At 37.4% G+C, this 27,992-nt stretch overlaps 1 protein-coding gene across 5 annotated transcripts in view; it reads right to left on the reverse strand.

Moving 5' to 3' along the window:
- COMMD1 (copper metabolism domain containing 1) overlaps positions 1 to 27,992 on the reverse strand; it is a 154,705-nt gene that overhangs the window by 21,423 nt on the left and 105,290 nt on the right. The window contains exon 3 of one of the 5 annotated variants that reach the window (XM_067007543.1): positions 6,683 to 7,198. The exons of the other annotated variants lie outside the window; for them this stretch is intronic. Coding sequence (XP_066863644.1) covers positions 7,148 to 7,198 — 51 coding nt within the window. The 3' untranslated portion in view covers positions 6,683 to 7,147. Of the gene's footprint in view, positions 1 to 6,682; positions 7,199 to 27,992 lie in introns of those variants that run through there. 5 annotated transcript variants of the gene reach the window in all.

The raw sequence follows: 27,992 nt of genomic DNA on the forward strand, positions 1-27,992 counted from the left end.
AAAACTGAATATTTTAATAAGGAATTAGGAGGTCACTGCATAAGCTACCTGCTCTTCTGACTTATGACAACGGAAGCTGTGTTTAGAGCTGATCCTATAAAGAAAAACAAAACAAAACCAATCCAGAAACCATTCAAAGTTTTAAATTTTGTTTTATTTAGGACAGAATAAAGAGATATTTAATTAAATTTTAAAAGTCAGAATTTCAGTAGCCAATCAAACTGAATACTTTGAGGGCAATGTGTCCACTAATGAATGATCAACAGATAGGAATGGCTTCATGAAAACTAAAAACCTCTTTGTTTCCAGTACCTGGGACTATTCTGTCACTCCCTCCTTTCTGGCCGCACCTTTCCCTCCACAACACTCTACACCCTAAAAATCGTCTCTCATTCCTCCCTTTGAGAAAAATTTCTGTTTAAAAACTCACCTATGAAAAAAAAATAAATAAATAAAATAAAAACTCACCTATGAACTTGACAAAAATGTCCAGTCTAAATCTAATCAAATCTCTAGACTTAATTATCATTTTACAGGAACACAGGAACAAAAAGAACAAGGTAAATGACACATGAGGAAGTATCAACAGTAAGATATATAGAAAGTGAGACATTCTACAAGAGCACTGGCTTAGGAAGGAAAAGGGAAGGGAAGGGAAGGGAAGGGGAGAGGAGAGGAAATACAGAAAACAATACTGTATTATAATCATCAAGCTTGCTAAGAGACTAAATCTCAATTATTCCAACTACTAAAAAGAAATGATAATTATGTGATGTGATAGAGGTGCTAATTAGCACTACAATGGTAATCATATTACAATATATAAATGTAACAAATCAATATATTATACCTGTAAATTTACATGTTATATGTCAATTATATGTCAATTTTTAAAATTCACTATTTCTTTTATAATATTAACTCTAACAAGTATACCTAACAAAGTTAAAAAATTTTGTAATTTTATTACAAAATTGGAACAATGGATATTTTCCTCATCTTAAACCAAATTAAATATGTATGGCTAGCTAGTGTTTAAACAACATGAAACTGAACTTGCCTAATAAGAATTATTCTTAGCAAACAGTACACACAAAATTATTTTTATTCTCCAAAGGTAAAAAAGATCTTAGCTCTTCTTCTCACTCAGTACACAGATGTTCCTCTATTTTCTGGCTTTTGATTTCTTATCTCCTTACTCCCTCTCTGGGTAAATGTGAACCAACTCATCTCCATGACAATCAACTCTCTGTAGATTACTTTCAGATTAATAATTTTGCCCTGAAACATCTCCTGAGCACAGTTCCTATATTTCCAACTATATGCTAGGCATTGCCACAAAGCCTTCCTGCTAGTGCCTTAAATCTAATATGTGCCCCAAAATGAATTCTGATGTCACAGAATCCTGATTTGAAATCCTAACTCTACCACTTACTAGCTATGAGACCATGGGTAAATTACTTAAATTCTCCAAGCCTGTTTTCTCCCCTGTAATATGCAGATATGAGTAGTTCCTTCAGCAAAGGCTTGTTACTATGTCTAAATAAAGTAATGCATGTAAAGACATAAGCACAATGCCTGACACACAGAAATTACTCAAAATACACTAGTCATTTTCTCTCTCAAATTTGCTCTTCACCCTGTTTTATTTTATTTCTCCAAATAGTATCATTACCCTTCCAGTCCCAACCTCAAATTCCCATGCTCCCCTTTGACAGCTTCCTTTTTCTTGTGGCTAACATCCAATTAATTGTCAAATATTTCAATTCTGCCCCCCAAAATCCAATTGAAATCAACAAACATTTATGGAATGCCCACTATGTTTACAGGCAAATGTGTATGGGGTAAGAGTAAGACATAGAACCTGGGCTTCCCTGGTGGCACAGTGGTTAAGAATCCGCCTGCCAATGCAGGAGACATGGGTTCAAGTCCTGGTCCGGGAAGATCCCATACGCCACAGAGCAAATAAGCCCGTGTGCCACAACTACTGAGCCTGCACTCTAGAGCCCATGAGCCACAACTACTGAGCCCGTGTGCCACAACTACTGAAGCCTGTGCGCCTAGAGCCCATGCTCCTCAACAAGAGAAGCCACCACAATGAGAAGCCTGCGCACCACAAGGAAGAGTAGCCCCTGCTCACCGCAACTAGAGAAAAGTCCACATGCAGCAATGAAAACCCAATGCAGCCATAAATAAACAAATTTATTTATTTATTTAAAAGAAGGCATAGAACCTGCCTTTAAGAATGGACTAGGAGTCACAAGTATGAGGCCAGGTGAGCAGAACTATAACCAATAAAGAACGGGATATGAATTCTAGCTCTTCCATGTATTATGAAGCCTTGGGAAATTTATGTGGAAAATTCATTTAGCCAGTTTCATTTTGTTCAACTACAAAATGGGAGTTACAATGCTTACCTCACCTGATTTTATCCAGAACTAACTGAGATGGCATAAACAAAGGGCTCTGGACATTTTTTTCTTTTTAACTCAGAGATTCCTTAAAGATCAAGTTGCACAATGGAGGTAGAGGGATTGGGGAAGGGGGTAAGGATTGTGTTAAATTGTTGAGATTTCTAAACTGCTTTTTAAAGGGGACTGCAGCCAAATATTGCTATGTAGGAACACAGGCCAGTGATACGTACTTTTTAATTTTAAGATGAGTCAGGAAGTTCACATTAACGTGAACTCTCCATATTTTTTTTAAAAAAACATTGTCATGTAATAAAAAAAAATTTTAAAGGGTGCACCAATATAATATCTGCTAAAAACTGTAAGTCACCAATTTGCAATCTATGCCTTAATGGCTCAGAGGGAAGGGAGAAGCTGCATATTAGTTCCCTTGCTAGAAGATTCAAAGACTTGGTGAGAGTGGGATGTAATGCTTTTGGTTTCATTACTTGGTTCTTAGTTTTCCCTGTGCTGAGAAAATGATAAGAGACAAAATAGAGAAGACAAATTAGATACTACTGTTGATAGAAAATACCAGAAATAGACAGCAAAGGCCTTGAATACCATTTAACTCTCTGGATCAAGAGTGTTATATAATACAGATTTGCCTGGTCTTTGCACCTGGTTCCTGAGAGAGCATCTAGACCCTTGGGATTTCCCCACTGATAGGAATGTCTTATTATTCAGGGTGGGCTCTGATAGTTTACACTGAAGAGGTGACTCATTGTGGGCCCCTAGATAGCTTATACTAAAAAGATGACTCAGGATGGGGTCAGACCAAGCAGGAAAGACCAACCATGTGATCAGAGGGTTGACTCTGAGCCACTTAATATCAACCCAACATCTGATGAGGGCAGGAGGGCTGGAGATTGAGTTCAATTATGTGACCAATGATACAATCAATCATGGCTCAGTAATGTGACCCCAACAAAAACTCTGAACACAGAAGCTCAGTTGAGATTCCTGGTTGATGAATGTATCTGTGTGCTAGGAGGAAGATGAATTCAGATTCCAAGGGGAGAGGGCATGAAAGTTCTGTGTTTGGAACCCTCTTAGACTTTACCCTATGTATCTCTTCATCTGGCTGGTCCTGATTTGTATCCTTTATAATTAAATTGAAATCATAACTTTCCTGAGTTCTGTGAGTTGTTCTAGGTAATTATCAAACCTGAGGGGGGGGTTGCAGGAAGCTTCTATATTTGCATCCAGTTGGTCAAAAGTGTGGGTGTTCTGGGACACCCAAACTTGCAACCAGAGTCTGAAGTGAGGGCAGTCTGTTTGAAGGACCATGCCTTTAACTGGGAGATCTGCACTAACTTTGGGTGGTTAACATCAGAATTGAATACTGCAGTATTATAAGAGTATATCCTTTAATTGTAAGATTTAACACTATTAACACATTTTGATAGATCTAAAGTGTTGGTGCCAGAGAGGATTCTAGTCTCAGGAATAATCAGGAGCCTAAATTCAATTATAGCCTAAACTCAAGAGCTTGTATTTCAGCCACAAGTGATAATGTTAGCAAAGCAAGTACCAAATGTTACGTTAAGAAGACAAAGTCAAATTGGAAATGATCTCTTTCTTAAAACAAAATAGAAAACTGACATTTATTCCCCCTTGAAAACTTGTCAAAAGTCTGCCAGAAAGAAATACAACCAATGAGAGTTTGTCTTTCAGGCCCCAGCAATATGTATGATTATTTATTTTCATTCAACTTTAAATCTTTGCCTTTCCCACCACTCCCACCAGCCCCCTTCCCCTTCACAGGCAGGTCTCCCACCTGAGTTTCTACTCCTAACAAACACAACCTGAGCTCTAATTATTTTCTAAAGCCAAATAAGCTCCTTGGCCTTAATTGATGAAGGCTCACCTTCTATCGTATATTATTTACTATCAGATTGTTAAATTATTTTGCCTGTCTTGCTGAAAACCTTCCAATCTCCCATATCTGCCTCTGTTCTTGTTCTGCCTAGTCCAAAAATACAGAGTTAATATCATGTTAATACCAGAAAAAGTAAAAATAAAGCCAGAATATAAAATATCTGTCCTGTGTTATACAAAGCCATTTTTCCCCTAAATTCCAAGTATTACAGCTCTAAACAAAAACTGTTTAATAAAGTGGGACTGACTGATTTTGACAGTGGTTGTCTATTTTCCAAAAAGGTCTTTAGTATCCTTTCAAAGTTAATTAAATTTCATTTCTTAATGATTTAGTCATGTACTAAAGAATTTATACAACATGTATGTAGGGCTCTAAAAATAATAAAAACACATGGTACCCAATGATGCAGCTGAAAAATTAACACAACGTCAACATATTTGAAACCGCTGTATGCCCCCCTTCCCTATTGCATTCTCTAATCTTCCCCTTGGAGTTAACCACTATACTTGCACTAACTTCTGGGAGTCACTTTTAATTCCAAATGTTTCTTTGCTCCTATTTCTTAAAAAGACTACCGTTTCCTCATTAAATACCTTTGCATTTTTGCTGAAATCACTTGACCATGTATATAGGAGTCTACTTCTGGTCTTTCTAATCTAGGACCTCAAACCAAATGACTTCAATTTGATGTCTACATTATGATCAGTGTGTTTCTTCATTAAACAGGACTTGAGACAGTAAGCAGCAAACTATAAATAGAATACAGGACTAAGAATCAATAGAAATTAATTCTCGTACAAGTCCTATCAACAATGAACTGAAGACTCCATGTGGCTTGGGGATAATGATACCTATTACATGGGATCAGTGAAGGTCAAGTGAGAAAACAAACAGAAAAATGCCTTAAGTGAGCCACACAACTAAAATATTTTTTTCTAATTTTTCATTTAGGAGTCTAATTTTAAGTACTCATGAATTTCCATCCTTTTCTCCACAACTGAATATCAAAACTTGAACCTAGGACTTTAGCAATAACAAACAGCCTATCAAAACTGTACAAATTTGTCTTGATTTGCATCCCTGATCAGTCACTATAGGAGTGAAGCAGCTGTAGTAAATATTTCCTCTCATTGTCCTCTGGGAATTTAGGTATTTTCATAATCACTTTCATACAGATATTTTGCCCTCTTCTCCTCCCTCAAACTATAGTATAAGTATTGAAACACTAAACAAATTTCACCACAAGAGTTAGAGCACAACAACAGTAAAGAAAAAAGAGAGGGTGGGGTGGTGAGTTTTTTTCTACTTGTAGTTTCAGGAAGTAATTGTGAGATTAGAAATGATAATTCAATGAATCCAGTTGTCTTCCCTCCAACTTTATCTTTCAAAAAAAAATGGGGACAAGCCTTAGTAAATTCAAATTAAGTCTGAATAATGTCAGTTTCACTGCCTATAACCAGATAAAATTAAGTGGGAAATATCCCTGCTAATTCTGCTGTACTTCTAAAGTGGTAATTGGGAAGACCCAACCACCATACCAACCCACAGGGTTTGTCACGTACTCCCTCCATGGTGACTAGCTACTTCCCATTCTTATTTCTCTTATTTTCTTTCACAGCTTTTCTAATTCTAATTTAATAATCACACTGCATTACAGAATTTAAATAATCACAAAGAATTTTCCAGTTAAATAGTTTCTCCTCAATTATACAGAAACATCCAGGTTAATTTTTCCCTTGAGCTATAATCTATCAAAAGTTTTACTCAGGGGACTTTTATTAAAAAGAAATTAACAGTTATAATAAACATATCCTCATTACCTGAAAAATACTTTTTTTTTTGCGGTACGCAGGCCTCTCACTGTTGTGGCCTCTCCCGTTGTGGAGCACAGGCTCCGGACGTGCAGGCTCAACAGCCATGGCTCACGGGTCTAGCCACTCCGTGCATGTGGGATCTTCCCAGACCGGGGCATGAACCCGTGTCCCCTGCATCAGCAGGTGGACTCTCAACCACTGTGCCACCAGGGAAGCCCCTGACCATTTTTAAATCAGTTTTTTTTTTTTTTTGATGTTGAGTTGTATGAGCTGTTTATATATGTTGGATATTAATCCCTTATCAGTCATATCATTTGCAAATATTTTCTCCCATTTGGTAGCTTGTCTTTTTGTTTTGATGGGTTTTTGCTGTGCAAAAGATTTTAAGTTTAATTAGGTCCCATTTGTTTATTTTTGCTTTTACTTCCTTTACTTTAGGAGATAGATCAAAAAAAACTTACTACAATTTATGTCAAAGAGCGTTCTATGTTCTTGTCTAGCAGTTTTATAGTATCCAGTCTTACATTTAGGTATTTAATCCATTTTGAGTTTATTTTTGTATATAGTGTTACAGAATGTTCTAATTTCAGTCTTTTACATGCAGTTGTCCAGTTTTCCCAGTACCACTTACTGAAGATGGTCTTTTCTCCATTGTATATTCTTACCTCCTTTGTCACAGATTAACTGACCATAAGTGTGTGGGTTTATTTCTGGGCTCTCTATCCTGTTCCACATGTCTGTTTTTGTGCTAGTACCATACTGTTTTTTTTTTTTTTTTTGGCTGCACTGGGTCTTTGTTGCTGCACACGGGCTTTTCTCTAGTCGCGACAAGCAGGGGCTACTCTTCGTTGCAGTGTGCAGGCTTTTCATTGCGGTGGCTTCTCTTGTTGCAGAGCACAGGCTCTAGGTGCGTGGGCTTCAGTAGTTGCGGCATGCAGGCTCAGTAGTTGCGGCACATGGGCCCCAGAGTGCACGGTCTTCAGTAGTTGTGGAGCACAGGCTCAGTAGTTGTGGCTCGTGAGCATAGTTGCTCCATGGCATGTGGGATCTTCCTGGACCAGGGAGAGAACGCACACTGTTCAATCCTTGCATTGGCAGGCAGATTCTTAACCCCTGCAACACTGGAAGTCCAGTACCATACTGTTTTGATTACTGTAGCTTTGTAGTATAGTCTGAAGTCAGGGAGGGTGATTACTTCATTTCTTTTCTTCCTTCTCAAGACTGCTTTGGCTATTTGGGGTCTTTTATGGTTCCACATAAATTTTAAAATTATTTGTTCTAGTTCTGTGAAAAATGTCATTGGTATTTTGATAGGGACTGCACTGAATATGTAGATTGACTGAGGTAGTAAGCTCATTTTAACAATACTGATTCTTCAAATCCAAGAACACAGTATATCTTTCCATCTGTTTGTGTCATCTTCAACTTTTTTCATCAGTGTCTTAGAGTTTTAGGAGTACAGTTCTTTTGCCTCCTTAGGCAGGTTTATTCCTAGGTATTTTATTGATTCATATATTTTGAATCTCTGCATCCTACTGATAGTATTTCAAGCTTCGTCACCTACTTGCCTTGTAAAAATAGCATATATTTTCACAATGACAATATGGATATAATAAGGCTGATTGTGCCCCTCTGAATTATATATTTGCATCCATCCAGTGTAGAGTAACTTCAATAATACTATATGGGTTAAAGTAACTAGCAAGTTGAGTTTCTGAGAACACAGTGGACAATCTCACTTAAAAGACATAATATCTCCCTTAAAAACAGGTAAAAATGTTAGGTAAATATAATACATATCCTTTTAAATAAATAGCTAAGCTCACAAAAAAGCAAGAGGGCAAAATACAAAGAGGGAGCTGAAAATCGGTGATTTTTATGATCAGTCAATATAGAAGATAAAGCCTTAGGTCCATATGAAGCAAAGAGGGAACTGAGACTCCTGGATAAAGTTGCAACCTTCAGAGCTCTTGCTCCTCAGCAAAGGGTGAATAAGCCAAAAAATCTTTCCAATAAGAGAAGGCAAGAAAGAAATTACATGAGATCTCAACCCTAGATTATAAAACACAAGAAGAGAAAAGTCACTGCAATGGTTAATTTTATGTGTCAGCTTGACTGGGCTAAGGGATGCCCAGATAGCTGGTAAAACATTATTTCTGGTTGTGTTTGTGAGGGTGTTTCCAGAATATATTAGCATTTAAATGGGTAGAACGAGTAAAGAAGATCTGCCCTCAACATGGTGGTGGGTATCATCTAATCCACTGAGGGCCCAATAGTACAAAAAGGAGGAGGAAAGGATAATTCTCTTTCTTCCTGAGCTGGGACATCCTTCTGCCCTTGGACATGGCAGCTCCTAGTTCTTAAGCCTTTAGCCTCAGACTGGGAATAATACCACTGGCTCCCCTGGTTCTCCGGTCTTTGCACTTGGACTAAATTTTTATACCACAGGCTTTCCTGGTTCTGCAGCTTGCAGATGGCAAATCACGGGGCTTCTAGGCCTCCATAATTGTGTAAGCCAATGCCTATAATGAATTTTCCCTTATCTATATATCTATATATTATCCTATTGGTTCTGTTGCTCTGGAGAACACTAACTAATACATTCACCATGAGTGACAGTAAGCAGAAAAACTGCAGAATTCATACCTTCAAGAACGTCACAAAATGGAATCATAAGATACAGATGAAGAACAACATATCATTTTAAATGACCAGACAGATTTGAAAAAGAGACAAAAAGAATTTCTAGGAATGAAAATATAATCACTAAATTAAAGTGATTCCTCTAATTTCGAAGGAAAATACTAAAAATGCCTATAGTGATGTCAGAATTTATACCAAAGAGATTCTTAACATACGTGTGTATAGAAAATTCTAGCAAGCATGTAGGCCAAATCCTTTACCCAAAAATATTTAGAGTAGTTAATGTAGTAACATTGCTTTAAGGAATATAGTCCTGTGCTCTGGAACCTGATATTTTGGTCTTACTATAAGAAAAGCTGTCTTGTTCATTCATTCAATCATTTAAGAAATATTTTTTGAGCACCTCCTATGTGCTAGGCACATATAAATAAAATTAAGGAAGATTTAACATCTCTCAGTAAGAAAATGAGGTGATACTTGGTTTATGGTTGTTAAAAATTTTTTGATTTTTATGTCAAGCTTCAAATAAGACTAAATGACCAAGAAATACGTGAAGATTGTAGAGACTTTCATTAGTAGGTTACTTAATAAATAATGTATAATTAGCAATCAGAATACTTTTGCAGCTAATATACTGGTGTCAATTTCTCATCTCTTAAATGCTGACTTCCTTTGCTCTACTAACTTCATAGACAGATTGTAAGAATAAGACAATAATAGATGTGAATAGGCTTTAAATGCGCTGTATAGATAGAAGGTATTGATCAAATAATACTTTAAAAGGAAAAAAACTTATTCATGTGGTTTGTTTTTTATCGGTTCATCCACATATTATGTTTTAAAATAAAATCTTAGAGGACACCATTGGGCAACAATTTTCCATAGGTCTCTCACATTTCTGGATGTTTTGTGAGCTGAAGCACTGACTGTATTTGTCCCAGACTATATTTTCAAAAACGTTAGTATAACAAGCAGCTTTGGAAGATAGACAGTCACCCTGTGGATCAGAGGGTAGGTTTGTTTATTGTCTAGTATGATAATGTCTCCACCCAGGCAGGGTTCACTGTCCCTCTTTGCGTCACTCTAGTAAAACTGGGGCTTGGGCAAATAATGCAAATGCTGCTGCTCTGGCTGCTACTACTACTACTACTACTACTACTACTACTACTACTACTACCACTACTACCACCACCACCACTACCACCACCACCAGGAGTAATAAAGTCCTTTGTCTTTGACCCAGGAATCTGCCAGCATTCATAAAATGGTGGCAGATTAGTCTGTTAGCTTACAAGCAGGGTAAAATCTCAGACTCTTCACAGTTCTTGAGAGACAAGAAACAAAGCAATTGATCTTTATTCTTTAGTCAGCACAGCACTCTGAGTAAATGGAGATACATTGTTTAGAGTTCACTAACTCTGTAACAACCCAATGTTGTTGTCACAGCAAACAATTTATTCAAATATGTGTATTCTTCTGCTCCAAAATGGTCTTCAGTGGCCTTCTAACTCAGTATTATGGGCCTATCAGAGCTCTTCAGTAGGACCAACCCCACAGTCATTATTTCGTTATGAATAGAAAATATTTAAGATTTAAATTCCTCATCTCTGGATTTCCTTTACTCTTTTTGTTTGTTTGTTTTTTTTGGTGGTACGCGGGCCTCTCACTGCTGTGGCCTCTCCCGTTGCGGAGCACAGGCTCCGGACGCACAGGCCCAGCGGCCATGGCTCACAGGCCCAGCCGCAGCGTGGCATGTGGGATCTTCCCGAACCGGGGCATGAACCCGTGTCCCCTGCATCGGCAGGCGGACTCTCAACCACTGCGCCACCAGGGAAGCCCAAGACTCAAGTAATTTAAGTTTAAGAATTAATTATACAGAGATGAATTTTACTGATATTAATAGAGTGTCTAAATGTGTGTTTAGAAAGGTGAGACTATTAGCAACTAGCATGCTGTTCTACTTTTCTCCTTGTTCAAGGAGTAGTCTCTATTTTCCATTAAGTACTATTTTTTATTTTTCACTAAGCTATGTTACTTTTCTATTCTCACAACTCAAATTCTATGGACTCAAAAAGATGTTCCAAATACTAACATTAGTTGCATACAACATTTAAAAAACACATCCCACAACACTAGAAGATCTAGGCAAGGCCAAATTAGGATACTGATAAAACTTAAAATACTGTATAAATGAATAGAGACATTTGTTTCTCAGTTTTTTGAAGTAAATAAAAAATTAATTTTAGAATAATAGAAAACCAATGCAAGAGCCAAACTATAGTTTAGGTCTCTTGACACCCCATCCACACTAAGGGTTTCCCCCTATATGATGTTGCTTTCTTATTTCAAATTTTTGATAATGGATATAAAATATCAATAAAACTATGTCCCCGATGTTTAGAATGGCCCTGATGTCTAGAATGGCCAAAGAGAAGAACCTTAAGTCACTGTTTGAAGGCCTCTTTCCCCATGCTCTTTTCTAAAAACAGCTTGAGGTGACTCAGTTTTTTTCTTCTTCTTTAAACCAAACAAAAATGTTCTACTTCCACTAATGGTGGAGTAACTTGTATTTAGCCTACCATCCCACAGAACAACAAAAACAAAAACTATCTGAAGGCAAAGAAAAACAACAGCAGACTGAAATTGCTGGAGAGTCAACATCTAGGAATGGTACTGGCTGAGTGAGTTTGCTGCCCCTCTGTCCTCATTTTAAATTTAAACAGCTTTTTACTGAGGACAGGCCCCACTGAGTGTTGGGTTGACAGCTAAAATTCTGAAATCTGCAGTCCTTCTGGCTTGAGGAACCAAGAAGACAGAGTTTGAAGCTATCACAACATCCAGAAATTAACGAAAAATCCTTTAAAAAAAAAAGAGGGCTTCCCTGGTGGCGCAGTGGTTGAGAGTCTGCCTGCTGATGCAGGGGACATGGGTTCGTGCCCCAGTCCGGGAAGATCCTACATGCCACAGAGCAGCTGGGCCCGTGAGCCATGGCTGCTGAGCCTGCGCGTCTGGAGCCTGTGCTCGGCAATGGGAGAGGCCACAACAGTGAGAGGTGCGCGGACCGCAAAAAAAAAAAAAAAAAAAAAATGAGAGAGAAAGAGAGAGAGAGACATAGTGAAGAAACTCCATATTCTGTATATGAACTTTACTGAAATATCTGACTTTGGACAAGTAAACGCTGCACGCTTGGGACAGATTCTAAGCAGCCCAGATAAAGCTAAAAGATCTGAACAGAAGTTTCAGCAGCTACCCACTGCAATTCAGTGCTGGATTCAGCCAAGTTAATTGCCTAAGAACACAAACAAAAAAATCAACAATCCTCAGAGGATCATAGCAGAACCCACAGTATCTACAATGCATTATTCATAATGTCTATTATACAACATGAAATTCTTAAACATATGAAAAAACAGGAAAATGTGACATATACTTAAATGGATAGAGACTAAACCTGAAATGACCCAGTTGTAGGAATTAGCAAATATAGCTATGATACCCATATTTAAAGATGTAAAGGAAAAGACGTTTGAACTAAAGGCACAGATAGGAAATACTGGCAAAGAAACAGACACTATAAAATAACCAAATGAAAATTTTAAAACTAAAAAATATAATACCTGAAGTAAAAAATTCAATAAATAGGAAAAACAAGACTGGAGATAACAGAGGAGTCACTGAACTTGAAGACAGACAAATTATGCAGTTTCGAGAATAAAGAAAAAAAGACTGAAGTGGGGGTTGGGGAGAACAGAGCCTGAGGAACAGGTGGGACAATATTAAAACATTCAAGATATGTGGGACTTCCCTGGTGGCGCAGTAGTTAAGAATCCTCCTGCCAATGCATGGGACATGGGTTCATGCCCTGGTCCGGAAAGATCCCACATGCCGTGGAGCAACTAAGCCTGTGTGCCACAACTACTGAGCCTGAGCTCTAGGGCCCATGTGCTGCAACTACTGAGCCCGCATGCTGCAACTGCTGAAGCCCGTGTGCCTAAAGTCTGTGCTCCACAACAAGAGAAGCCACCCCAATGAGAAGCCCATGTGCCGCAATGAAGAGTAGTCCCTGCTTGCTGCAACTAGTGAAAGCCCATGCGCAACAAAGACCCAACGCAGCCAAAAATTAAAAATAAAATTAAAAAAAAATTTTTTTAATTAAAAAAATAAAAGATTCATGGTATGTGTAATTGGACTTCCATAAGAAAAAGTGGGGAGAGGGAGTGAGGAAAAAAAGGGACTTGAAATACATAATAGCCAAAAGTTTCCCAAAGTTGATAGAAGACATAAATGTACAAATTTGAGAAGAACAATAAATACCAAGGAAGATAAATACAAAGAAACCCATACCGAGGCATGTCATATTCAAACTGCTGAAAGGCAAACTTTAATAAACAGAAAATCTTGAAAGCAGCCAATTAAAAATGGCACATTATATACAGAATAATACCCATGATAACCAATGTTAGACTGGAAACAATGGAAACCTGAAAACAGTGGAACAATATATGTAAAGTACTGAAAGAAAAACACAGAATTTCAAATTCAGCAAAAATATCCATCAAGACAAAAGGTGAAATAAAGATATTTTCAGATCAATGAAAACTAAGCCCACTCATTCCCAACATACCTGCACAGTAAGAAATGCTATAGGAAATTCTTCACACTGATGAGAAACAAAACCAGATGGAGAAACAGATATTCAAAAAGAAATGAATAGTTCAATAAAATAAATAAATTTAAAAAAATAAAAAGATGTTAAACACTGCATTATTTGCACAGACATAAGAAAATAAATCAGTGGAACTTAAAAATAATAAAAATAAATTTAAAAAGAACCAAAAAGCAGTGGAAGTGGTAAAAATATGGCTAAGTATATAAGGCCATGTTTTATTCTCTCTTAATTTCTTAAAAATGGATATGATTACTTAAAGCAAAAATTATAATTGAAATATGGGGTTTAACACATATAAAAATAAAAAGTTATGACAACTATTACTTAAAAGATGTAACATGAACAGAATTTGATAGTTTTAAGAATCTTATATTTTACACAAAATGCTACAGTTTTAATTTTAAGTATACTGTGAAAAGTTAAGGATGTACAATGCAATCTCTAGTGAAACTCTATAAAGAGATATAGCAAAAAGCCAATTGATAAATTAAAATAGAATTCTCAAAAAAAATGTGTCAAGTCAAAAAGGTCAGAAAGGATAAATAGGAATTAAAATAAACAAACAAAGAAACACAAGCCTACGATGGAACAAACTGGGAAAGAAAGCAAAACAGCAGACTAAATCCAAAAATATTAAGATTTACACTAAACATAAATGGGCAAAGTACTTCAAAAGCAAGACTAAACTAAACTAAACGTTACCTACAATAGATGCATTTCACATATGAACTCAGGTTGAAAGCAATGCTTAGAAAAAGATATTAAATAGGCTAGAGTGGCTATATTATTATCAGATAAAATAGACTCCAATACGAGTATTACCAAAGATAAAGAGTGCTATTTCATAATGATAAAATGGACAATTCATCACAAAGATATAATCTTAAATGTGTATAGGCCTGATAAAGAGATGCAACCTACAAGGAGAAAATTTTAGAGAATTAAAGGGAGAAATAGATTTTTAAAAAAATCTCCATGACTGCAGATTTAACACCTTTCTCATGGTAACTGAAATAATGACTACACAAAAAAATCAGTAGGAACATAGATAATGTGAACAGGCCTATTAACCAACATAATCTAATTGATGTTTGTAAAGTACTACACCCAACAATTCCAGACTATGTACTATTTTCAAGTGTGCATGGTCTATTAAACAATATAGATCAAATGCTAAGTCAGAAGATAAATCTCAATAAATCTCAAAAGAATTTATTGAAAACTTAATACAGAATATTTTCTCTCAATACAATCAAACTAAATAGTAACTATTAACATGATATCTAGAACAACCCAAATTATTTGGAAATTAAACATAATATTTTAAAATCAACCATGGGTCAAAAAAACGCACAAAACCCCACAAGGTTAATTAGAAAGCATTCTGAACTGTATAATAATGAAAATACAAATTATGAAAATTTTTGTTGGGGGTGGAGTCAAGATGGCAGTGTGGGAAGAAACCAAGTTAGCATCTCTCCACAACCAGGGCACCTGCTGGCTGCTGGTGGGGACCCTGACACCCAAGAAGATGGGAGGAACCCCCAAGTGAACTGGTAGGATGTGGGAGGACTGAGGCAGGAGAAGAAGTGGAGGCCAGACAGGATCTGCGCCCCCTGAGGCTGGGGAGATCAGGAGGGGCCCACCAGAGGGAGCGGGAGAGGAGTGGAGGGCGTTTGCCTTGCCCACTGGGGCTGGGGAGCCTGCTGAGCTCCCAGGCCGGTCCCCTGCCCTCCAAGGCCCCCCATCCTCCCTGGCCGCATTGGTCCTGGGGGCATAGGAAGGAGGCTGAGGGGAGAACAGGAGAGGCAGGTGGGGAGGGGCTCTCTGGGAGGAGCAGGAAAGGAGCAGAGGGCATTTTCCCTGCCCACTCGAGCCGAGGGAGCCTGGTGACTTCCCAGGTGAGGTCCCCCACCCTCTGAGACCAGGGGTGGGGGGCATGCCTGGACCCCTTCTGTTCTGTTGAGCCTAAGCCCCACCCCCACCCCCAACAGCCCCCAGGGCCTTTTCCAACCCTGTGGGTCCTAAGCATAGGCCCCACCCACCACCCAAACCTCACCCTTGCTGAAGTCCTACCCTCCACAGCCAAGACCTCCCACCCGCCCTTTTCTTTTCTTTTCTCTTCTCCTCTTTTTTATTATGTAGTACTGCTGTACCTTCCAGTTATTGATTCATCTATATTTTTATTTTTATATTCTTACTAACATATCTGTTAGTTTCCTAGTCTAATTCTATTTTTTACGTTGTTATTGTTCTCTCTCTTTTCATTTTCTTTTTTTTTTTCCAACCCACATGGCTTGTGGGATCTTGGTTCATGAGCTGGGGGTTGAGCTGAAGCTCCTGCAGTGGGAGCTCCAAGTCTGAACCACTAGACTAACAGAGAACCTCCGACCTCAGGGAATAATCATCGGAGTGAGGTCTCACGGAGGTCCTCATCTCAGCACCAAGACCCAGCTCTACCCAACAGATGACAAACTCCAGTGTTGGAAGCCTCAGGCTAAATAACCAGTAAGAAAGGAACACAATCCCACTCATAAAAAGAAAAAATGAGATGGCAAAAAAATATGTCACAGATGAAGCAAGGTAAAAACCTACAGGACTAATTAAATGAAGAGGAAATAGGCAAGCACCTGAAAAAGAATTCAGAGTAACAATAGTACAGATTATCCAGAATCTCGGAAATAGAATGGAGGCACAGATTGAGAAGATACAAGAAATGTTTAACAAAAATCTAGAAGAACTAAAAAACAAACAAACAGAGATGAACAACATAATAACTGAAATGAAAAATACACTAGAAGGAATCAATAACAGAATAACTGAGGCAGAAGAACGAATAAGTGAGCTGGAAGACAAAATGGTGGAAATAACTGCTGAGGAGCAGAGTAAGGAAAAAAGAATGAAAGGAATTGAAGACAATCTCAGAGATTTCTGGGACAACACTAAACACACCAACATTCGAATTATAGTACTCCCAGAAGAAGAAGAGAAAAAGAAAGGGTCTGAGAAAATATTTGAAGAGATTAGAGTCAAAAACTTCCCTAACATAGGAAAGGAAATAGTCACCCAAGTCCAGGAAGCACAGAGAATCCCATACAGGATAAACCCGAGGAAAATCACACCAAGACACATATTAATCAAACTAATAAAAATTAAATTCAAAGAAAAATATTAAAAGCAGCAAGGGAAAAACAAAAAATAACATACAAAGGAATCCCCATAAGGTTATCAGCTGATTTTTCAGCAGAAACTCTGCAGGCCAGAAGGGAGTGGCAGGATATACTTAAAGTGATGAAAGAGAAAAACCTACAACCAAGATTACTCTACCTAGCAAGGATCTCATTCAGATTTGACTGAGAAATCAAAAACTTTTCAGACAAGCAAAAGCTAAGAGAATTTAGCACCACCAAACCAGCTTTACAACAAATGCTAAAGAAACTTCTCTAGGCAGGAAACACAAGAGAAGGAAAAGACCCACAAAAACAAACCCGAAACAACTAAGAAAATGGTAATAGGAACATAAATATCAATAATAATCTTGAAGGTAAATGGATTAAATGCCCCAACCAAAAGACACAGACTGACTGAATGGATACAAAAACAAGACCCATATATATGCTGTCTACAAGAGACCTGTTACCAAAACCAGAAAAAGATATCACAAAAAAAGAAAATTATAGACCAATATCACTGATGAATATAGATGCAAAAATCCTCAACAAAATACTAGCAAACAGAATCCAACAACACATTAAAAGGGTCATACACCACAATCAAGTGGGATTATCCCAGGGATGCAAGGATTCTTCAATATACACAAATCAAGCAAGGTGATACACCATATTAACAAATTGAAGAATAAAAACCATATGATCATCTCAATAGATGCAGAAAAAGCTTTTGACAAAATTCAACACCCAGTTATGATAAAAACTCTCCAGAAAGTGGGCATAGAGGGAACCTACCTCAACATAATAAAGGCCATATATGACAAACCCACAGCAAACATCATACTCAATGGTGAAAAACTGAAAGCATTTCCTCTAAGATCAGGAACAAGACAAGGATGTCCACTCTCACCACTATGATTCAACATAGTTTTGGAAGTCCTAGCCATGGCAATCAGAGAAGAAAAAGAAATAAAAGGAATACAAATTGGAAAAGAAGAAGTAAAACTGTCACTGTTTGCAGATGACATGATACTATACATAGAGAATTCTAAAGATGCCACCAGAAAACTACTAGAGCTAATCAATGAATTTGGTAAGGTTGCAGGATACAAAATTAATGCACAGAAATCTCTTGCATTCCTATACACTAATGAAGAAAAATCAGAAAGAGAAATTAAGGAAACACTCCCATTTACCACTGCAACAAAAAGAATAAAGTACCTAGGAATAAACCTACCTAGGGAGACAAAAGACCTGCATACAGAAAACTATAAGACACTGATGAAAGATATTAAAGATGACACAAACAGATGGAGAGATATACCATGTTCCTGGATTGGAAGAATCAATATTGCGGAAATGACTATGTTACCCAAAGCAATCTACAGATTCAGTGCCACCCCTATCAAATTACCAGTGGCAGGGCTTCCCTGGTGGCGCAGCGGTTGAGTCCACCTGGCGATGCAGGGGACACAGGTTCATACCCCAGTCTGGGAAGATCCCACATGCCCTGGAGCAGCTGCCCGTGAGCCATGGCTGCTGAGCCTGCGCGTCCAGAGCCTGTGCTCTGCAACGGGAGAGGCCACAACAGTGAGAGGCCCACGTACCACCAAAAAAAAAAAAAAAAAATTACCAGTGGCATTTTTTACAGAACTAGAACAAAAAATCTTAAAATTTGTATGGAGACACAAAAAACCCCAAATAGCCAAAGCAGTCTTGAGGGAAAAAAACGGACCTGGAGGAATCAGACTCCCTGACCTCATACTATACTACAAAGCTACAGTAATCAAGACAATATGGTACTGGAACAAAAACAGGAATATAGATTAATGGAACAGAATAGAAAGCCCAGAGATAAATCCACACACCTATGGTCAACTAATCTATACAAAGAAAGTAAGGATATATGATGGAGAAAAGACAGTCTCTTCAATAAGTGGTGCTGGGAAAACTGGACAGCTACATGTAAAAGAATGAAATTAGAACACTCACTAACACCATACACAAAAATAAACTCAAAATGGATTCGAGACCTAAATGTAAGACTGGATACTATAAAACTCTTCAAGGAAAACATAGGAAGAACACTCTTTGACATAAATCACAGCAAGATCTTTTTTGATCCACCTCCTAGAGTAATGGAAATAAAAACAAAAATAAACAAATGGGACCTAATGAAACGTAAAGGCTTTTGCACAGCAAAGGAAACTACCAACAAGACGAAAAGACAGCCCTCAGAATGGGAGAAAATATTTGCAAACAAATCAACGGACAAAGGATTAATCTCCAAAATATATAAACAGCTCATGCAGTTCAATATTAAAAAAGCAAACAACCCAATCCAAAAATGGGCAGAAGACCTAAATAGACATTTCTCCAAAGGAGACACACAGATGGCCAAGAAGCATATGAAAAACTGCTCAACATCACTGATTATTAGAGAAATGCAAATCAAAACTACAATGAGGTATCACCTCACACCATTTAGAATGGGGATCATCAGAAAATCTACAAACAACGAATGCTGGAGTGGGTGTGGAGAAAAGGGAACTCTCTTGCAGTGTTGGTGGGAATGTAAATTGATACAGCCACTATGGAGAACAGTATGGAGGTTCCTTAAAAAACTAAAAATAGAATTACCATATGATCCAGCAATCCCACTACTGGGCATATACCCAGAGAAAACCATAATTCAAAAAGATACATGCGGGCTTCCCTGGTGGCGCAGTGGTTGAGAGTCTGCCTGCCAATGCAGGGGACACAGGTTCATGCCCCAGTCCAAGAAGATCCCACATGCCACAGAGCGGCTGGGCCCTTGAGCCATGGCTGCTGAGCCTGTGCGTCCGGAGCCTGTGCTCTGCAACGGGAGAGGCCACAACAGTGAGAGGCCTGCGTACCACAGAAAAAAAAAAAAAAAAAAAAAAGATACATGCACCCCAATGTTCATTGCAGCACTATTTATAACAGCCAGGTCATGGAAGCAACCTAAATGCCCATCAACAGATGAATGGATACAGAAGATATGCTACATATTTACAATGGAATATTACTCAGCCATAAAAAGGAACAAAATTGGGTCATTTGTAGGGATGGGGATGGATCTAGAAACTGTCATACAGAGTGAAGTAAGTCAGAAAGATAAAAACAAATATATATTAATGCATATATGTGGAATCTAGAAAAATGGTACAGATGTACTGCTCTGCAGGGCAGAAACAGAGACACAGATGTAGAGAACAAATGTATGGACACCAAGGGGGAAAAGTGGGGGGGGTGGTGGTGAGATGAATTGGGAGATTGGGATTGACATATATATACTAATATGTATAAAATGGATAACTAATAAGAAGGTGCTGTATAAAAAAATAAATAAAATTAAATTTTAAAAAATGGCCTCTTCAGACACAAGGACAAGGATTATACCCACGGAACAATAGAGCCATCTGATGGAAAAGTCTGGAACTTTGAAGGCTGTGTGGTACAGAAACAACTCTGGGCTTTCACTTGAAAGAGAAATAAACTATGTTTCTTTTTTTGTGTGTGTGTGGTACACGGGCCTCTCACTGTTGTGGCCTCTCCCGTTGCAGAGCACAGGCTCCGGATGCGCAGGCTCAGTGGCCATGGCTCACGGGCCCAGCCACTCCACGGCATGTGGGATCTTCCTGGACCGGGGCACGAACCTGTGTCCCCTGCATTGGCAGGTGGACTCTCAACCACTGCACCACCAGTGAAGCCCTGAACTATCTTTTTAAAGTCGTTGTTAATTTGGATCTTTGTGACTGACAGCTGAACTTAATCCTAACTAATTCAATAAGTAAAGCAAAATAGGATGGTAAAGAGATTCCTTTTGATTCAGTCGGAGAGTCATCCCTCTAAAGCAGACTCGAAGAGGATGATACATTCTTTGAGAAAGGAGATGAGCAACTTTTAATTACTATTCCTCCAATATAGTGAGGCAGGTCTGAAAGGTTGTTTGTATGGCATAAATAAGAGTCTTTTAAAGAGTGAACTCAGCTGAGTGGATCAGCTAAGTCTTTGGCATATTCACAGAATGCTGATAGTTGCTATGAAGCCTAATCATGTTGATGACTTGACAGAGTACATGAGCTTACTGAACCATTAACATGCTTTACTGAACATATGGCTTTAAAAACCTTTGGACTATTTACAGCGTTGCTTTCAACCAATTCTGGGAGGCCCAAGTGGAACCAATTATGATATAACTATAGAAGACTTAAAAAAATCAATTCCTAAAAGAGTCACACCTGAGAAGATCTGTAAAAGAGTCAGTCTCAACAGCATTAACAGGGCCAAATAACCAATAGGATACATTATATAATCACTCTCAGAAATCTGTTAACTTAAACAAAGTATCAGGAATTCCCAGGCAGTCCAATGGTTGGGACTCATTGCTTTCACTGCTGGCAGCCCAAGTTTCACTGCTGGCAGCCCAAGTTGGGGAACTAAGATCCCACATGCCAAATGGCCACAAAAAACAAAACAAAACAAAAAAGTATCAAGAGGCTTGAAAGATCAAAGAGAGCAGAAGAAAGTTTGTTATAAATCACTTAGATTGACAATTATGATGCAATATGAAAAAATGGTAAACCTTTCAGCACAGCAATAAAAGTTCTGAATCAACTATAAAATGACTACAATTTTTTTAAATTGATGCTTTCTACAAATTATGGGTTGAGTTAGAGAAGTGCACATGGTTCACTAAAACTTCAGAGACCTCAGGTGGCTTAAAAGTTAAATGGACTTTTAAGATAACCAAAAAGTCCAGAGTATATGCTAATTGCTTGTCAATCTAGAAGCCTTTCATGAGACATACTGAGCCTAACTAAGGTGGGTAGGTGATAAGACAAACAAGCTGCATCAAAAGCATAGAGCAAAGGGTAATTTTCTCTAACAACCTGTAAATTTCTTTACAATCTTCTCATTAGAGGGCACTAATATATATACAGTCCCAGACTTAACAATGGTTCAACTCACGATTTTTCAGCCTTACAATGGTGCAGAGATCCGCATTCAATAACAACTGTACTTCGAATTTTGAATTTTGATCTTTTCTTGGACCAGGCAGAGCACCACAGCTTCCAGTCAGCCACACAACCACAAGGGTAAACAATCAATACATTCACAACCATTCTGTACCCAGACAACCATTCTGTTTTTCACTTTCAGTATAGTATTCAATAAATTACTGAGATATTCAACACTTACTATAAAAACTATAAAACAGGTTTTGTATTAGATGATTTTGCCCAACTGTAGGCTAATGTAAGTGTTCTGAAGCACTTCTAAGGTAGGCTAGGCTAAGCTATGATGTTAGGTAGTTAGGTGCATTAAATGATTTTTGATTTATGATATTTTCAACTTAACAATGGATGGTTTGTAATTTACTGGGACATAACCCCATCGTAAGTCGAGGAAGATCTGTAAGTGGAAAATAAGATTCACAATCACAAATATTCAACTCACTCACAGACTTTCAGTACCTGCATATATCAATGTAAGCCTGTACTTTAATCTCACATTTATCACTGAGCTTCCTATTATGAGGAATAAATGTTAGTCCTGTGAGAAAAAAACTGTTCAATTTCAAATAGCAATGACATGTTCCTTGCCTAGGTCAAGTTCCAGAATATCAGTTATGCACTCTCCAAGGAGAAAGAAAATCAAATTTAAAGGAACAGAATTTTCTCAGCTTTGTTTTTCCCAATGATGAGAAATATATTTTTAACTGCCACATGATATAAGTGAGCTTACAAAATGAAGTCTTTACAGCAAGGCATGTGATCCTTTATCCCTCTCAACAGGCCTCTTCCTAAGTGATAAATTCTTTCCTAAACTAAATTATTCAAAGCTGAACAATAAAATGCAGTAGTAGAGAGGACAAAGAAAATGAGAAAAAAAAAAGGGGGAATTTTTTTCTTCTTTTTTTCAACAAAAGCAGATACATAATTGTATAATGCATATATTGTATTTAAGGATACATATTTTAAAGCCCTTAAGACAAAATAACAGAAATAAAATACACAAAATATAGTAACTTTATTGGGGTGGCAGAGATTAGTACTAGAGATTTCCCTTTTTTTTTTTCTGTTTTTCAAATGTTCTCTGACATTAATTTTATCACTATTAAAACCAGAAAGTGAAAATTAAAAATAAGTTAAAAGCAGAAAAAGCCTTTTAATCTTCTTCTCTCTGGTTGGAGAATAGTGATACTTCAAGCATACTTATTTTGTGCTATGATCTAATGCTTCACCTAGCCTTCCCACCCAGAAGCTTGACAGAAATGCAGAATCTCAGGCCTCACCTCAGATGTACTGAGGCTACATCTTAGTAAGATGTCTAGGGGCACATTAAGCTAGTGAAACACTGTTCTAGAGTATTCACCTAGAAATAAACACCTATGTTGATTCCTTTCTAAGTTCTTCCTATCTGTTAATCTATAATGATCATGTTCTGGGATTTACCTATTAGATATAGTCATTAATTCAGTAAATACTGACAATAAGAGATAATAATAGGAATATATTAATCATACCACTACAGTTTGGGTAATTTTTTAAAAGAAAGCATAGTTCCAAACTTCAAACCCAAGCCACCATCCCCTACTACTTTAACCATACCCACTGAAATGAACCAAAAGCAGAATATGAGTACATCAAGGAGTCTTTAAATAAAGCCCAAAACTCATTAATGAGGAAACACTAGAACCTTAGAGTGGCATGACACTGCAGTATTGAAATGCCTGAGTAAGTCCTGACTCTACCTTATGAAGGCAATTTCATTCAGTTACTTTGAAACATCCATCTAAGGCAGGGTTTCTCAATCTTGGCACTGCTGACAGTTTGGGCTGAATAATTCTTTGTTGTGGAGACTGTCCTGTGCATTGTAGGAGATTTAACAGCAACCCTGGCTTCTATGTACTAAATATCAGTATTATCTCCCTAGCTGGAACAACCAAAAATGTTTCCTGACATTGCCAAACGTACTCTGGGGGCAACCCTTTCCTTGCAAGCCCTGATGAGAACCACTGATCTAGGAAGAGAACAACCATCAGAAAGGGGTCCTCTCAATATCAATGATCTTATTTGGGATTTTCCCAAAAAGACAAACCTAAGAGTACAACTGAGTTCATAAGTTATAGACACATTTGCGAAATTTGTTTTGAAAGCTCTATAAGAACAAGGGCTAGGTCTTTTTTTTTTCTGGCTATTGTATTCACAGCAGTTTCTGGCCCATGTCGTGTGTAACAATATCTGTTAAATGAGCTAAAATATATAGATATTCTACCCTTCGTATTGGGCAGTCAATTATTATTCAATTTTCAGAATAAACTATCATGATTTCTACTACATATACTGTCATTGCTTAGATGTATTTCTCTCACCCATTTTACCTAAAAAAAAAAACTTCTACTAGTTAAATCATATCTAAAATAAATTATTAAGACCTATGATGTAACCACTATATCCAAACCAATTACCTGTACACTCTTGGAACATGGGGGATAGCAATGGGAAGTAGGAAAATTAGCACAAGAAAGAAAGTATACCTCATCAGGAATCTGTGCTGAAGATCTAGCAGCTCAGGGCACTATTTGGAGAAAATAGAAGAAATTTTAGGTGCTGTCATTTTTCTGTTCAGATTGTTCTCTCTTCGCTTGGCTTATTGTTCAAAACTCACCTAAGGCCTCACTCTCTGTTTGCCAAATACTCTAGACAAGTAGTTTTTAAACTTTTTTTTGGAGCCACAGACTCGCTTTCAAAATAAATGGCAATTACACATCAATTGAAAAAAAGGAGGAAAAAAATCTGATGAAAACTATGAACCTTCTTCCTAGAAAAATGCACTTGCATACAAACTTTACCATGAAATGTGAGGGAGTTTGTGAACTGCCTAAAATCTACTGATGGACAATGGTTTCTCTCACTCCTCCATGACCTTTAGTATTTATTGTCCATACCATACATCTTAGCAATTCAAGTAAGTGGTGAAATTTAGTTTCTCATCCAAGTAACTTTAATCATATAGCTTCTAGTCTGTCAACTGGGCAGCTGGTATGATGATTCTGAGAATCTCTTAAAACAGAATATGTGAGAAAAGTGCTTATGAACTGTAAAGTACTAACAATACATAGCCTTAGGTTATGTTCTTCATTTCTGTCTCTCCAACCAGATTATAAAGAACTTGAGAGTAGGGACTGTATATTTTAACCCTCTTGAATATTTTTTGGTGTCCAGTAAAACTGAATGATTGTTTCTTAATGTCTATCTCAAGCAAGAAACTCTGGCTTATTTCCAGAGTTGAGGGTGGCGGTGGCAGTAATTACCTCTAACCTGCATCCAAAGATAATACAGAGAGACCAAACACTTTATTTGCTTCACAAGAATGTCACTTGCCTAGTCCTATCTTTGTAAGTCATGTATTAGTTCACCTACTCACCTACTCCAGTGCTATAGCTATGGTAGAGAGGTAAACATTTGAAAAAATGAAGGCTTTGTAAATCATGAATTGGAGACAAAGAGAAAAAAGAAATCAATCAAGTTTCTTTCCTTAAAACTGTCATCTGCTAAATCCTTTGAATCATGTTGTCAATATTCACTGCAAAGAAAATGAACTGTTTTGAGGATCAAGCCAAGAGGTAGTATGTCTAAGCTCTTCTCTTTGCTTAACTTCTTCAAGGAATGTTTCATGGTGAGTTCTACACTAATTTTAATTTTCAGGCAAAAAGTTATGGCATGTAATGGATACCATAATGGACAACAAACCCCAGCTCTGTTAAAAGCCAAGGGACTCTGGATAAATCCTACCTTTTTTTGGAATCCAACTCATATCACCTTTTCACAAACTCTTTTCCCTTGACTTTGAGTTGCCTAGCATTTTTGTCCACAGTCCTTCAGATCATATTATCATAAACTTTATTGGTCAGAATTGCATACATAAGTGCCTGTCTTATCTCCTTATCCAGATCAAATTCTGTGTAACATATTTGTGCAGCACAGATTTAGCTATACATTTAGCACTTGCTAAAGGATAGCTGAAATAGAATGAAGTTACATGACTTACCCAGGACTCATTTTCTTCTTCTATAAAAACAATACTAATAATCCCAGTTCCCCAAATGTCTGTATCACTGATCAAAGTAATGTGAATGCGGTGACAGAAGGCCCCTAATAGTTTATACAGGGAGAAAATAGGCCATTCGTCTCATGGTCAGAAGCCTGTTCCTTGGAGATCCTACATATAAATAAGCAGAAGCCAATTCTCACCAGACTGTTTCTTTGATAGTTGATAGAAGGAATAGAACCCTGGTCCCTAAAGTCCTGTTCTGTTACTTCTTTTTGCTTTTCCTTGACACTGCCTGCTAGTCCACAGTACTTGGTTCACCCTTTGAGAAAAAGAATATAAAAAAAAACCCAACCAGAATAATTCCAGTCCTTTTAAATCTATTTGGTAAAATGCCAAGAAGACAAATAAGACACTTATAGAACCAGGGAAGGCACTATGCAAACAAACTATATTAAAGAGCTACTTTCACATTTCTAAATTCTGTGCCTAATTTCCAATTTAAATTGGTAGTTTTAAAAAGGTCAACATAGAAATCAGTTAAAAGGATCAAAGTAGGATGAAATCAACAAAAAACAAAAGTAAGAGATGAACCAAGAGGTAGACTAGAAGGTTATGAGAAATAAGATAAATACCTCTCCCTTCAAAATGACATCTCTTCAACCTAATGTTACAAAGATTAATTGGAGAGAGTGAAGTTTGTTACGTATACCACAAATTCAAGTAAATCTACAAATTAAAATCTAGTCTTGGTTAATCACAATGCAGGAAAAGAATAAACAAATGGATTACAAATTTGCTGCCAAAATTTGCAAAAATTTTGGAATTTAATTATTGGTATATTTAATACAAACAAGGGGGAAGCCAAAGAGCAAAAGAATACCTGCAGGTTAGCAGCAGGAAGGCCATAAAACAGCAAAGAACAAAACTTTACTCCTTAAGGATCATGGTTTTTCTGTGGGAAATGTTTTGATGCCCCCTTCCCCCTAGAGACACAGAAACATTCTACAAATGATACAACAAATATTCCTAAATGACACAGTGAGTGATACAGAGCTATTATGAACAATAATCCTTATTATTTAGGGCACGGTTTAAAGGGTCATTCAAATAATTATTTTATTCCCCATCTTTCAGGCTCTACTCCCACACAAATGTACACTCCGGTAGTTACTATGGTAAAAACCTATGTATCTGTAATCCCCTTTATAAATCAAACCAATGAACGCTCAGACAAAAATCATAAGCTGACATGAATATCCAAGAAAAAATTTATATAGAGCCTAACCAGGAAGAAGTAGAAAAATAAAATACACATACCCGAAAAGCCCAGAACAATAAATTTAGAAACAAATGCTAAGTGCACCTGTGGTTATTAAAAAATAAGTTACTACCCACCTGGTAAAATTATATAGGACCTCCCTTAAAACAACTAACTTACTCCATATTCATCCTTAATGTTCTTCTCTCTACCTCTACTTAGACAAGGTAGTTCAAAGATTTTAGAGGGGAGTTCTTACTTCAGAGAACTAAAACTCTGGGGAGAATGAGTTAGGCAAGTCCTCACCCAGAATTATTAATCTCTCATAACATATGACCATTAATTTGCTCATTAACGCAACAAGTTTATATTTGGCATCACTATGCTTGGTATTATCATAAGCACCTGTGACTCAACAAGCAATAAGAATAGCTAATTCCTACTTTCATGGCCCTTACAATCTCGTGAGATGGATAGTTAAACAAGCAACTACAACTGGGATAAAGTATTGTAACAAGGGAAAAGGAAAAGCTATGGAAGGTATGTAACAGGGGGGACTAAGACAGGGAAGTCAAGGAAAAATCTCCACAATTAACGAATATTTGAGACACGGAGGATGAAAAGGAATTGGTTAGGTTAAGTTTCCCAGGGTAAGCACCTAAACTTCCTCCTTGCTATTCATATGAAGAATAGTACTCCTTCACCTTCTCTCTTATACCAGTTTGCCATCTTTGTTTCAGGTTCATCCTGAATAGCTTTGTATACAAGCAGGAAGTAGAACACTACAGAAAAGTCTATTCTGCCACTGTTCCCAATCATTTGGCAGGAAGACTTAGTTGGACCTAACTTCCAGAAGTAAAGTTCAAGTTAACTCAAATTTACACGTAAGGACAGAGCAAATAGGGACATACTTTCTGCATATGAGATACCACTAAATGACAAAAAAAAAATTTTTTTAAACCTTTCCTTGTGGGATTGAAAACCAATTCTAAAGAGATTTGGTCCTTAAAGAATAAATATAT

Source organism: Kogia breviceps, chromosome 11 (genome assembly GCF_026419965.1).
Source record: "Kogia breviceps isolate mKogBre1 chromosome 11, mKogBre1 haplotype 1, whole genome shotgun sequence".
Lineage (NCBI taxonomy): Eukaryota > Metazoa > Chordata > Mammalia > Artiodactyla > Physeteridae > Kogia > Kogia breviceps.